Here is a 13,857-nt window from a genome sequence, read left to right as displayed (position 1 = left end):
ACAGAGAAGTTTTAAAAGTTACAGAGAATGTACATTTTTAAGAGTAATAGTAATAAAAAGAAGCTATGGTCTGCCATAAGGGATTTTTTTAAAACTAGTACAAGCTTTTTCTTTTCATACTTAAGCCAAACCCAATTTAAGCCAAACTAATAGTTCTGTCTTTATATAACTGTGTAATTTACTGCAGTTGAATATTAAGTATATTGCTTTTGCAAGTGTGTTTAGGAGTTAAATTACAGGGAGTTTCATACTTTTTGTTCCTGTATTTTACACTGAAACCAGGCTTTAAATTTTACCAGAATATTCATTCTGTATACTTTGTGATTTTCCTCTATGAATGAAGATGTATAATTAAAGAAAAGCAGTCTCTTCAACTGTCTTACCTTAACCACAGAGGTCTAAATAGTTCTTGGGCATTACCTAACCAAAGTTAATGTCCCTGACACTTACAGTTTTAAATTCATATGTTGTGTGTCTTTGGATTCATAATGAAAATGTTGTTAATTTCAGCTTTCTGTATTGAACTCGTAAGCATGGTTTACTTCCTACAAAGTCTGACTAATAAGTTTTTGTGAAAATGTATTTGATCTTCACTGAAGTGATTGATTATATATTTGACTAACCGAAAGTTAGACTGATGCTTGTGGAGGACACGAACTTGCCCGGTGTTTTGGCATAAGGCATAGTTTTTTAGTGGATTTTTTTCTTTCACGAGAAATAGGGAAGCTAGGTGAACAGTCAGTCTTATTTTTTCCTTCTCATGGAGAAGCTCTAGCAGTTAATCTTACAGAGCAGTTTCAATGATAGCCGTGTACCTTTTTTCAGTATTTCTTGGCTAAGAGGAATGCTTGCTTTGAGTGTTAGTGGAACAATGAATCTTGTTAATGGGGAAGTAGGATGTGAAACCAAGTTACGTGTGGCAGAAAAGAAGCAGCTTCACTTCTAGCTGTTTTTTGGTTAAGGCTGAAGCGATGTAGTTTATTCCTACTTTGTGAATAGAAATTAAGACGAGAGGGGACGACTTTATAGAGCATGTCTTGCTCTATTTATTAAAATTATGACTTTGAATTTAAATATTTGTATTTATAGGTATCCACCAGAAGCACCAGAGCTTCAAATCCGGAAAATGGCAGACTTGTGCTTTTTGGTGCAACACTATGAACTTGCATATAGCTGTTACCATACAGCAAAGAAAGACTTCTTAAATGATCAGGCAATGCTTTATGCAGCTGGAGCACTGGTTGGTACTACACATAACATAAACATTCTGTGAACTTTTCCTAATAATCTCTAATATTTGTCTGAAGGTAACAAAATGCAATCTCTTCCCTCCACCTCAAATTCATAAGGGTCTTGCCAAATTTGCTGCATATCTTTAGCAAATCCTAAAGTGTTCTCAAATCTATTGGCTGCTGTTTTATGAAGGGAATAAAGGCGTGAATAAAAATTGAAGAGTTAATTCTTAAAATGTGAAATATAGAAAGGAGAATACCTAGAATACAAACTCCAGCAAAATGGATCTTTAAACTTGTAGTCTGGTAACTCAAAACCAGGTGTGAAATAATGTTATAGTATCTCTTTTAGACTTTGGCAAAATACTTATTTGCCAGGAAGTCAAGACTATGTCATTATAAATATGATATTACACCATTTTTTTTTTAAGACTCTTGAGGGATGTAGTTCGAGTATGTCACTGAACTTCACTGTAAACACATACTCATTCATTAATTTCTGTAGAGACTAAAGGTATATGTGGCTAAAATAATTTTCAACAAGATAAATGGGAACACTGGGGAAAAATAAGCTTGTTTTAACAACTTTTAGAAGCTGTGTTTTGTAGGCTTTAGTCTGGTTAACTTGATAAAATTTGAAACTTTGCAGAGCTATGGAAGCATTCTTGTACGCTGTCCCATCTTGATATAAAACCTTTGACATAAACGTGTAGTTTTGCAGTACAGGCAGTTGCTCTGCATTTGGATAATCTGAAAATTTATCTTAATTTCTTAATGAATAGTTGTAGAGGTCTTAAGTTTGAATTTTTGCAACCTACAAGTCTTAGTCTTTACTTACTGCATAAAAACTTCACTGTCCTATCTTCACCCCGTAAGGAAAGAAGTAAAACTTCAGAGTGTATGTTTACTAGAGCTTCCTTGGAAGCTAAGAATGTAACTTCATTTAAGCAAAACTCGGAAAATACTCATCTTAAAACAGATGGTAGTGCTACGTTGTCAGGAAGATTGTTCCTGCAATAGGAAATCATTTCTTGGACTTGTAAAGCAGTACTGAACCAATGCTTCTGTATAGTATTGGGGGTACCATCAACTGAAAACAGTTCTATGAGTGTATATAACACTCTTGCTGCTGTCTAGTTAATTACAAGCAGAGTCATAAATAGGCTATTGTAGTAAACCTTTTAACAGTTAGTGTGTTGGGTACACTTCTACGTGCCAGTACCTGATTAAATGAAGGTCTTGAACTAGTAGCCATTGAAACGTGTTCCTTAGCATTTCGAAGTTTACAATTTGTTGAAAAAACTACAGTGACAGTACTGAATTTCTCTTGTAGGAAATGGCAGCAGTATCAGCTTTTCTTCAACCTGGAGCTCCTAGACCGTATCCTGCTCATTATATGGAAACAGCAATTCAGACCTATCGCGATATCTGCAAGTATGTTGTTTACTTTCGTACTGATCCAACTGAAGTTGCAAGACCTGGTAGCTTAATTTTTCTTCCCCTGCACAGTGATAGTGCCAGATGACTAAAAGATCACAGAATGATGGTAACGTTTTAGAGAGTGAGATATATTAGTTTACCTAGGATAATATGGAAGGGGACCTATGCCATTCTTAACAGAGTTCTTATTAAACTTCTGTATTGGGTTTACCTGGGCAGGGATGGCCTCTGTGAGAAGGCAGCAGGAGCTGCCCCCATGTTGGACAGAGCCAGTTTTCACCCAGCTCCAAAATGGACCTGCTGCTGCCCAAAGCTGAGCCTGTCAGCAATGCCTCTGCGATAGCATACTTAAGGAAGGGTAAAAATTGCTGCACAGCAGCTGTGAGAAAATAAAACAGTCCTGCAGACACCCAAGTCAGTGAGGAAGGAGGGGGAGGAGGTGCTTTCCTGCAGACCGTGGAGAAGACCATGGTAAAACAGGTTGTCTTCCTGCAGCCCATGGAGGACCACAGTGGAGCAGGGATCTATGCTGCAGCCTGTGGAGGACCCCATGCCAGAGCAGGTGAATGTGCCCTGAAGGAAGCTGCAACCTGTGGAGAGCCTGTGCCAAAGCAGGTTCCTGGCAGGAGCTGTGACCTGTGGGGAATCCACACTGGAACAATCTGTTCCTGAAGGACTTGACCCTGTGGAAAAGACCCATGTAGGAGCAATTCTTGAAGAACTGGATCTGTGGGAAGGGACCCCATGCTGCAGTCAGGGGAAGAGTGTGATGTGGAAGGGAGTGGCAGAGATGAAATGTTATGAACTGACTGCAACTCCTTTTCTCTGTCCCCCTACCCTGCTTGGGGAGGAGGAGGTAGAAGAGTTGGGAGTGAAGTTGAGCCTGGGAAGGAGAAGTTTGGGGAAGGTGTCTTAGTTTTGTTTTTATTTATTACTATCCTATTATGTTCTTAAGTGGCAATAAATTAATCTTTCCCCAAACTAAGTCTGTTTTGCCTGTAACTATAATTGGTGAGTGATCTCCCTATCCCTATCACAGCACATGAGCTTTTAAATCTGATTTTCTCTCCCTGTCTTGCTGAGGGAGGGGGTGTGATAGAGCATCTTGCTGGGCACCTGGTACCCGCCAAGGTCAACCCAGCACAACTAGTTTCTGGCTATTGGACTTCTCGTTTATCACGTTATTTAGTTGGTTGGATCCTTTTAGTTGGTATACTTTGAAATACAATACTGTCCTCAAAAATGCTTTCTAGCTTTGACTTTCAAAAAGCTGCTGTTACAGTAGAATAGGACACTTAATGTGTCAATCTGTATGTGGTTGTTTTGCCAGGGGATAAACATTTCTATATTTTACTTTAAAAGGGATAAACACCAGAGCATCAGTCTGATGCAATATGGAGAAAATTTGTCATACTTGCGGTGAAAGGTTTTCCATGGTTTATTTTGATAAATGTTAATACATTTATATTTTTGCTTTAGGAACATGGTTCTGGCTGAACGCTGTGTGCTGCTTAGTGCCGAAATCTTAAAAAGTCAAAGCAAATATTCAGAGGCAGCTGCTCTACTCATTCGTTTAACCAGTGAGGTAAAACACTTCATAGTTTTTTCACTCTTACCCTCCCCCTGTTTGTTTACTTTACCCAAGCACTTCTAGATTACATTCTAATTCTTGTCCTATGATGTTTTCTAGCCAAAGGTAGTAAATGAGCTTGTATAAAGCATGCAGAAAACTACACTGCAAGTGAAGAAACTAATATTGTTATTCTTTTTCTTTTTAGTCAAGTGACTTGCTTGACTTCTAAACGTGCTAAATGTGCATTTGTTATCTTTGGCTTTATAACTGATTTTCTTTGACATCTGCTTAGTTCTTGTATGGCGCACTTTTCAGTTTAAGAATTCAATGGGTTAGAAGTATTAGCATGGCTTGCCAGAGCATAATAGATACTATCCCAGATATAATTAGAAGTTCTCTATAGTTTAAGTAACTAAGACATTACTGTAGCTCAGCTGTTACGAATCATTAGAATCTTACTGTGTAAGTGAAAGCTAGTCTGAACACTTCTGTAATATTAATTGGTGGAAATTAAGCACAGAATTAGCTTCTAACAGCCCAGAAAGCGTATTGCTTGAAAAGGAGTGAAACAAATGTAATACCAGTAATAGTATAGCATCTTCTATGTAGCTTATGGAAAGTCTAATTGGCAGTTAGTTCTGGCTCTGTGGCCAGCTGCACCAAATATGATGCTTCTGAGACTTTTCCCAGGACAGACTAAGCATTAAATTTGCTTAGTTCTGTAAATTTCTCTCTCAAGGGTCTTTGTAGCTTCATTCTTGGCCTTTCAACTTAAGCTTGCTACCAAAATTAATGTGAGCAGTGTAAGTTATTTAGGCCAGAAGTTATAGATACTATTGGCTCTGCATGGCTGTTTTACATCTTAAAATTGTGTGTAGTATGCTTGTGGTGCCTTTTGGCAGCTGCAAGGAAAATCTTCATAGGATACTATATAGGTGTCTCAGAGTATATTTGTAGACCAGACACATACCTGGACATCGCTGATAGCATGGAGTTCAATTGTGGTAAAATCAAGTAGGTTCTGTTCTGATTGGTTGAAGTAATATAGCTGTGTCTTGGCAGGAGAAAAGGGAGTAATAATAAGAAATTATACGTTATTAAGAAATCATCCTGGTTCTTGTGATACAAATTTAAGTTCCATTGTTCCTTCTGTTTTTCCTTCATCCTGTTAAAGCTTTTATTTTGTGTTTCTAGCCTTAATATCTGCAGGGGGAGGGAGGGGACAAGGTAGCAGAGTGCTTCAGAAGTAATGATAGGTGTTAGAAACGGTAGCCTGAGTAACTGAAAAAGTAGAAAATATTTCTTTTGTTGTTCATACTGAAACAGGTTGATACATAAATCTCTCCACTGGAAAAAATACCAGCATGTTTGTTATTGAACACTATATGTATAACAAAGTGAAAAATACTTTTAGTCTTATTTTCTCTTATATGCACACATAGACATACAATGTTTATGAAGTGCTGTGAAGATTCTTTTATATATACAAAGAAGCTTCACAGCACTGTTACAGCTTATTGTCCCTGTTAGCATTAAAACAAGGCCACTGTTATCTTTGTTTGTATTCAACTTTGAAACTGATTCTCTTTTTTACTTTGAAATAGGATTCAGATCTTCGCAGTGCACTTCTGTTGGAGCAGGCAGCCCATTGCTTTATAAACATGAAAAGTCCCATGGTTAGAAAGTTTGCATTTCATATGATATTGGCTGGCCATAGGTTTAGTAAAGCAGGCCAGGTAAGTATTATCTTTCTGCATGGAAAATATTCCTGATATTTGATACTTACTCTGAAAAACATGTTAAATGTGTCATTATTCTGGAAAAAGATGCTTGTATTCTGACACTTTTGTGTTAGTCAGAAGTATTCAGCTCTGATCTTCTGAAAATGACTTCTGCATTGATCAGCATGGTCTTTTACTTCTGTATTTGAAGTAATGTTGAAGATGGCTGACTTGAAACTTAAGTGATGTGTGTGTTCATTTCTGGGTCTGGAATTTTATACACAGTGAAATACAAGGTTTTATATTTGGGTAAAGGAGTATTTTTACTCTTGAGATAAGAGTGAGTCTCTTGAGATAAGAGTGAGTTGCAGAAGTTAGCTGTTTGTTAAACTCTTAATTTATTTGAATAATAGCAAAATTTAGATAGCTCTTTTTCCTGGTACTTTAACCACATGCTTTTTAGTGGAGGTGCAGGTGTGTGAACAGTTACTACATGACAAACTTAAAGCATGTCTTTATGGCTGCTTAGACTTAAGTAGCAATTAAACCAATACAAATCAGATTCTTTTTACTTCCATTCACATTCCCATGCAGGCAGCTCTAACTGTGGTTAAATAAACTCAGAGTCTGTTGGATGAAACTTGTGTGCTTTGTTTCTGCCTCAGTTGTGGTATAGTTCAGTTATGGGGCTGTCCTTGAATACAGTCAATTTCAGTTTACCAGTAAGCTGCAAACTGTGATAGATTTCTGAGACAGAAATAAATTTGTATTGCAATTCATTAATGCAGGAGAACCCAGGCATCAGAATTCTGTTTGAAACAAAGCCCTGTGGTCTTGGGGGGGCTGTGTTTTCCCACTCCATCTTTTTTATCATCCTGGTATGGGCCAAAGGAAGCATTATTGTATTCTTGGCTTCTGTATTCAGAATCACAGATGTGAAGAACAGTAGGGCTATTTCCCCCTGCTCCTTGGTTTTCTTCATGAAGTAGCTTCCCTGTCTAGTGTTCTGACAATACAGTACTGACAGGGAGCTATTGATCAGTTTGGTTTTTTATTTATTCTCTTATCTCAATCCTTTGCCTGGGAGAGTGCGTGCAATTTGTAAAGTTTTGATTTTTGTCTTCATGTAATGGTGCTTTCATTGTTTGTGTCTGATTCTTGTAGGGGTTCTTGTTTCCGAGGAATGCTTTTTTCAGTGTTACAGTAAATGTAGGTTATTTTTTTTTTCCATATCCTTAGAGGCACCAAAATATTAAGTTCTACTGGGCAGCCAGGCTGCTCAGCTGCATACTGTAACACCATATTTTAAAGTATCAGTATTATCTGCTGATGTTAAGGATTTACTACTTGTACTTTGCTGTCATTACCATACCAATCTGAACAGATCTTAAATTTTTCCCATTACTGCTATAAGTAAGGGAATGCTGTTCCCTTTTTTTAGAATCTGAGACTGCTTGTACAGTGAATGCCTATGCAGATGTTCAGTACCTAGACTTGGGATTGAATGCCCAGGTCCTGATGTATGTACAGGAAAGGAACTGTGGAGCTGACTGGGAGCAGACCATCTATCTCCCAGTGGCTGATGTGATTGGTAATTTTGTCTTGTATGTACTGTAGGGCTGTATTTTGTTGGTTTGCTTGGCATGGATTTTGTCCCAAGTGTGTCTACTGAACAACAATTGACTGGAAGTGTCACACTGAAAGTTCAGTTACAGAAGTGAAATTAAATGTGTTAAATTTAGTTTGTGTCCTGAGGCTTGGCAGTAGAGCTCTGTAGACTTCAGCAATTTGTCTTAAAGCAACATGGAACACTATTTTAAAAGCAGTGTTCTCATTTGCTTTTTTTAACTTACTGCCTGTTACACTAGTCTTTGAGAACGTGAACTTAATCTGCAGGCTAGGCTCTGTACTGTAGGAACCAACACTTCTGTGCTTAGATTAACATTGACCAGATGCTCTGAGGTATAGTTCCGCAAACATTACACTTTGCGTAGTGGGGGTGTGTGCTAAAAAATTCAGTAACTTTTTTGACTTACTGTTCAGTCTTCCTAATATTACAATTACAATGACTGGTTCATGGGATTATTTGGGAAATTAACTTGTTTTTTTTTTTTTTTCTTGCAGAAAAAACACGCCTTACGTTGCTACTGTCAAGCCATGCAGGTTTACAAAGGGAAAGGCTGGTCTCTTGCAGAAGACCATATTAACTTCACTATTGGTCGCCAGTCCTTTACGCTTCGTCAGCTTGACAATGCTGTGTCTGCCTTCAGGCATATTTTGATCAATGATAGTAAACAGTCTCCAGCTCAGCAAGGAGCTTTTTTAAGAGAATATCTTTATGTTTATAAGGTAAATGACTTTTCATTGTCTCTATTCCTCGAGTGACCCATAATTTTATTACCAGTAACTTTCTATTAAGTCATTAAATGATTTTTCTGTCATACCTGCTTTGTTCCAGGATCACTTTCTTTAATCTAGCTGATGGATTGATTTTTTTACTTCAGGCTTCAAAAATCCCAAATATGCTGCATCTCATGTGTGTATTAAGTGTACTTCCACTGATGGGTATTGGTGTATGTGTTTTCATTACAGTCAAATGAACTCTTCATTTTGAGGGTCATGACTGAATTACAGCTTGTGCTAGTTCAGTTTCTTTTAGAGGAAGTGGATCTGGTTTGTTTTGATCAATTTATAATTTTTGAGAGTTTTGATTATAAACATTTAATGAAGACTAGGTAGCTCTGTCACCTTTTCTGGTACTATAAAGTACTCCTCATCCATGTTGTAGTGAATTTTATTCTTTAATACCAGTTTTTATAGATCAAGTGACTCATTGAGTTGGCTGTAAGTTTGTGAGCGATTCTGGATTTTAGTATACCTTGTACATTATGGGGTGTTTAGTGGTGGTATCACCACACAGCTTGGAGCAGTGTAGTTACTCACTGTCCTTTAAAGCTTGGAAACAGAATTTCTGTGGTGTTTGCTAAATTATGGTAGACCTTACTCAAGACTAATGTTTGAGTCCACAGTTGAGCTGTGGCGAGAGTCTTGTGTAATGATGGTGGTGTAGTGAACGTTGTTTATCAAATTCTGAGTTAGTCAAGCCTTGTATCAATAAAACTTGTAACAGCCATGCAGCCACAATAACGATTAGAGTGCTGGATTAAAATAATTATTCTCCTTTTTCCATAAAGAGTTTAAAGTTTTTGAAATCTTACTGAAGAAAAAAATACTACTTCAGACTGTCAAAGCAGAGGAAACTATCAAAACAGTTAATTGAAATGATTCATTCCATCTTAAAAAATACTACCTGTTCAAACACTGAGTGTTTATAACTTGGCTTCCTTATTGTTCAATCATTGGTAATGTACAGCATGGGCATTGTGTATTTGCATAATGGCATGACAGTCTTTTCCTTCTTTGCTCCAGAACGTAACCCAGCTGTCACCTGATGGTCCCTTACCACAGCTTCCTTTACCATACATTAACAGCTCAGCAACCCGTGTTTTCTTCGGGCATGATCGAAGACCAGCAGAAGGTCAGAAAATTTTGTGTAAAGAAATTGAAGTCCCTTATTTATGGAACCAGAATATATGCAACAGTTGGTGTAACTTAAAAAAAATAAAATCTATCATTATGTAAACTATTGTGAAAAGGTAACCTCTTAAATAAAATTTCAAAAGCTTAAGCTTAGTATCTACTCACTAGATGTTTTCAGACTTCCTGTGTAAATATGAAAGCTGCACATGTGAATGTGCCGACTTCTGTATTTCATAGCTGGAAAGTTTCAATGCAAATCTATAGTGGACTTAATGAAAAGGATTGTTAATGCTTTAGTAAATGCTGGATGGTAGTGCCAATGCTAGAAATTAGCTTTACGATTAACTTTCTTTTAGATGAAATGTTTGAAATGCTGATTCTTGAATGTAAAGTAAGCTGAGTGGAAATTCTCATCTAAGCCAGGGCTGTGCTGTGGAGCTGTAGTCTGCCATAAAGTAAAAACAACCTGTAAGCTGAGTATGCCATGTAGCATACTAAAATCTTGGAATTCCACAATTTGCAAATAGAATTATACTCAGATTATCCTCGGTATTGTCTTCCATGTGCACGTTTCAAAATGTCTTGGAATTCACGGACTTAAATCAATTGTAATGTAGTGATGACACTGACTGAGGACTCAGAATATTTTAATGATACTTAACAAATTCCCAGTGCAGCCCTCTGTTGCAGCTGTTGCATGCCACTCTTATCTTCTAAGATTGCCTTACTCGTACTAGGTGAAAAGCAGGCAGCTACGCACGTGAGTCTGGATCAGGAGTATGACTCGGAATCATCACAACAGTGGAAGGAACTTGAGGAGCAGGTTGTATCTGTGATAAATAAAGGAATAATACCTGCAAACTTTCAACCAACACAGTTCTGTTTAAATCGCTACTCGGATAACTCCAGATTTCCCCTTGCTGTGGTAGAAGGTAAAGTTAAGATTTATACACTTCAGAAATAAAGTGAGTTAGATAAATTTGTACAATATTTCCTGCGCTACTGTAGATTTAAACCAATGTTCTTGTGCAAGTTATTTGCACAAGAATGCTTTGAGTTAAGTGAATCTTCAGACTGTGGTGGGGATAGCCTGTTGTCATTATTTTTTTCTACTCTTTTAATAGAACCAGTAACTGTAGAAGTGTCCTTCCGAAACCCTCTAAAAGTTCCACTTCTTTTGACTGACCTCTCGTTGCTGTGGAAGTTTCAACCTAAAGACTTCAGTGCAAAGCATGATGGAGAAACAAAAGAGCTGGTAAGGAAAGCTTCATCCTTTTTCAAGCAAAACTAAGCAGCTACAGTTATGGAGTGTATATTAAGTCTTCAAAATTCTGTAGTATGAAAACAGTTGGTTTAAGTGTAAATATAAAAAACAGCCAAAAAAAAAAAATTTGGTACTGAAGTTCTTTATGCATTGCTTAGATCTTCCTAGATCCAAAGGGCACGAAGCAGCCAAATTAAAAATGTACTGTAATAAGTATTGTAAAGCTTAATGCGAAACGAAATACTTCCAACACTTCATTTTATGTGTAGTACATCTATTCTGAGTTGCACTAGCCTTGACTATCAGAAATTACTTGCAATGTCAATAGGTATATTATCAAATACCTTTTTCTTACTTCAGCTACCATACATAGTGAAATGTGTGTTCTGAAAACTGGTATGGCATAGGAACATCCTGGTATCTTGACTAGAACAAAAATGAAAATTATTTTAATACAGTAAATGTTTTGAATACTTACTACTGTTTAATTTAACACGTCAACTAATACTGCAAAAACTTCCCTCTGAAGGACTGTTCTTGCATTTGTATTTTTTTGAGGTTTTAATATGTTCTAATACTGAATATTACCTTAAATTCCTTAATTTGGTTTCCTGGCCAAAAGCATTTGGAATGTAGTGATCTCTAAAGGTGCTGTAAGTGTTTGCTGGAGTTATAAACGTGGTTTCATATAAATCTCGAGAATTACCATATGCTTTCCCTTCTGTTCTGGTCTGACCTGCTACTTTAATGATATGATAAATACTTCTGTGAGTATTAGTGAAATTGATTTGGAACGGTTCCAATTTATAACGATAAATCTTAAAAATTTCTCTTTTGAATAAATGTTTACTGAGCTCTCTAGCTGCTTCTTTAATTCAGAAAGCCCGAGAAGTTGGGCATATAGCACTTGTTGGTCCTAATTGTCTGCAGTTTGAAATTTGTGTGCTTTTTTCTGTGAAGACTTTAGGGAAGGTGTGGAAAGTAATACATACGGCACTTTCTCTGCCTAGGAGTAATAGTATCTGAAAAGCTATTTTTTCTTTTCAGGGAACACGCGATGATGATATGATAGGAACTGAAGCAATAGCAGAATTTTTAATTAATAGTGAGGAGACAAAAGTGGTAAGTACTACACTTTGTTTTAAAATAGTCTTTTCAATGTTGAACTTCAGGGTGGAGTTCAGACTTGTTATGATCTAAACCTAATGCTAAACTTATAAAAGACATTACTGATATGTGAAGTACTGGAACTTCTGAATCTCGTCAATGTTTTACTGGCATGGTGACTGAGCACAGGCTGCCCAGAGAGATTGTGGAGTCTCCATCCTTGGAGATATTGAAAGCCATTTGGACATGGTCCTGGGTGGCTGGCTCTAGGTGGCCCTACCTGAGCAGTCAAGTTGGACAAGATGACCTCCAGAGGTCCTTTCCAACTTCAATCATTCTGTGATTGTGCCTCTGTTAAAGTTCATTTGTTATAATTTAGGATTCTTTCCTAATGTAATGAGCATATCTCAGCTGTGGACTGGTTTGGTAAAATCTGTGTACATGAAATTTTGAATTGAGTAAATGGCCTGTAGTTATTTTATGCGTTTACATCTGACACGACTATAAAGTAAATGTAGTTGTGTCTTTAGCAATTGGACATTTAAATGTAATAATAAGTTTTTCTAGTAACAACAACAACAAAAATTTAACATATCTCCACAGGCAAGACTAAAGCTCTTTCCCCATCAAACAGGGGAGCTACGTATTCTGGGAGTCGTTTATAATCTTGGCACTGTTCAGGGTGCTGTGACATTAGATGGGATAGATCCTTCTATTGGACTACAGACAGGTAAGTGTGTTATTCCCTTAAGTTGTGTGTCTCTGGAAGGGGGAGACATGGCTTCTGTAGAGTAGAACTAAATTCTAGCGTTTAATGTTTGGTTATCATGATGCAAGGCCTTCCTTCAGGTAAGGATGTAGAAACAAGGGAAACTACTGGAACAGGAAAGGAATGAATTGGCACCTCTAGGAATCTGAGAAAGGGAGTAGTCTCTGCCAAACCCATGCTTACTGTTCCTTTTAAATCTGTGGAAATTCTGAAACCATTAAAAACACCCCAAATTTAAATATTCCATCTATGCCATGTTGAATCTAACAACTTTCATTGACTCTTGACGTTTGTTTTTCTTCTGGGTCTCTGTGCTTTGTTAGCTTTCAACTTTTGTTTAAATGTTGCACTGAAGTGCTTTGCATAGATTCCCAAATTTTAAGTTTGGCTGATATAATTATGTTTTTTAGCATCTTGACTTTATTTTGCTTCTCTTTCCTTTATACTAACATATAAATGGCTTATTAATTGCATGTTACTTGATATGTTTTGTTGAGTCATTCACCTGAAACTGTATCTCACAGGGAAAATTTAGTTGTTGGAGGAAATGGGGATTAAAGCATGTATTTGAAAGTGTCTAAAAGAAATAATGAAGCTTGTTTAGCTATCTACAAACTGGAAACCTTTGAAATAAAAAAAACACATTTGGAGGGGGTGGCTGATCTTTGAAGGAAATAAAAATGTTTTGTGTGACTTTTCCGTCTTGGCAGAAATTGGGGAAGAGAATAAATACATACCTTCATGCTCTGCACCCCTTCTCCCCCATCCCCTCCCAGTTGTAGTCAAACTACTAAAGGGCAGAATAAGTTTGCAACAACAGATAACTGGTTGCGTGAACTCGCAATAGCAATGTGTTACGTGTGATAGTAAGCTTTGGATAGTTCTTTGTCACTGTTGCTGCTTAATCAGTGAACACTTCATGTGCCCAATAACAGAAAAATCAAAAACTAGTTTTGAAATTGGGAGCTTTGGATCATTTCTCAGAAAACATTAGGAGTTATTTTAAAAACAATTAATCAAACTTTAAAAAAAAATTGTTTCAGGAAAGTTTGTCTCCAATGGGTTATCTGTACGAGGACGACAAGATTTAGAAATCCAAGGGCCTCGACTTAACAATACAAAAGAGGAAAAAACATCTATTAAGTATGGACCCGATCGACGATTAGATCCCATTATTACAGAAGAAATGCCTTTGTTGGAGGTATGTAGCT

General features: G+C 37.0%; 1 protein-coding gene across 6 annotated transcripts in view; it reads left to right on the top strand.

Moving 5' to 3' along the window:
- The window catches only part of TRAPPC8 (trafficking protein particle complex 8), a 49,642-nt gene that overhangs the window by 12,689 nt on the left and 23,096 nt on the right, over positions 1–13,857 (top strand). For all 6 annotated transcript variants that reach the window (XM_035894931.1, XM_035894934.1, XM_035894929.1 and 3 more), the window contains 11 exons: positions 1,090–1,240; positions 2,566–2,666; positions 4,152–4,257; positions 5,850–5,981; positions 8,091–8,315; positions 9,396–9,504; positions 10,244–10,438; positions 10,631–10,761; positions 11,818–11,892; positions 12,481–12,607; positions 13,690–13,847. In XM_035894931.1, coding sequence (XP_035750824.1) covers positions 1,090–1,240; positions 2,566–2,666; positions 4,152–4,257; positions 5,850–5,981; positions 8,091–8,315; positions 9,396–9,504; positions 10,244–10,438; positions 10,631–10,761; positions 11,818–11,892; positions 12,481–12,607; positions 13,690–13,847 — 1,510 coding nt within the window. The remainder of the gene's footprint in view (positions 1–1,089; positions 1,241–2,565; positions 2,667–4,151; positions 4,258–5,849; positions 5,982–8,090; positions 8,316–9,395; positions 9,505–10,243; positions 10,439–10,630; positions 10,762–11,817; positions 11,893–12,480; positions 12,608–13,689; positions 13,848–13,857) is intronic.

Source organism: Egretta garzetta, unplaced genomic scaffold, assembly GCF_000687185.1.
Source record: "Egretta garzetta isolate BGI_Z169 unplaced genomic scaffold, ASM68718v1 scaffold35, whole genome shotgun sequence".
Taxonomy (NCBI): Eukaryota; Metazoa; Chordata; class Aves; order Pelecaniformes; family Ardeidae; genus Egretta; species Egretta garzetta.
Note: the sequence above shows the minus strand (reverse complement) of the source record. Positions and strands in the feature narration are given on the sequence as shown.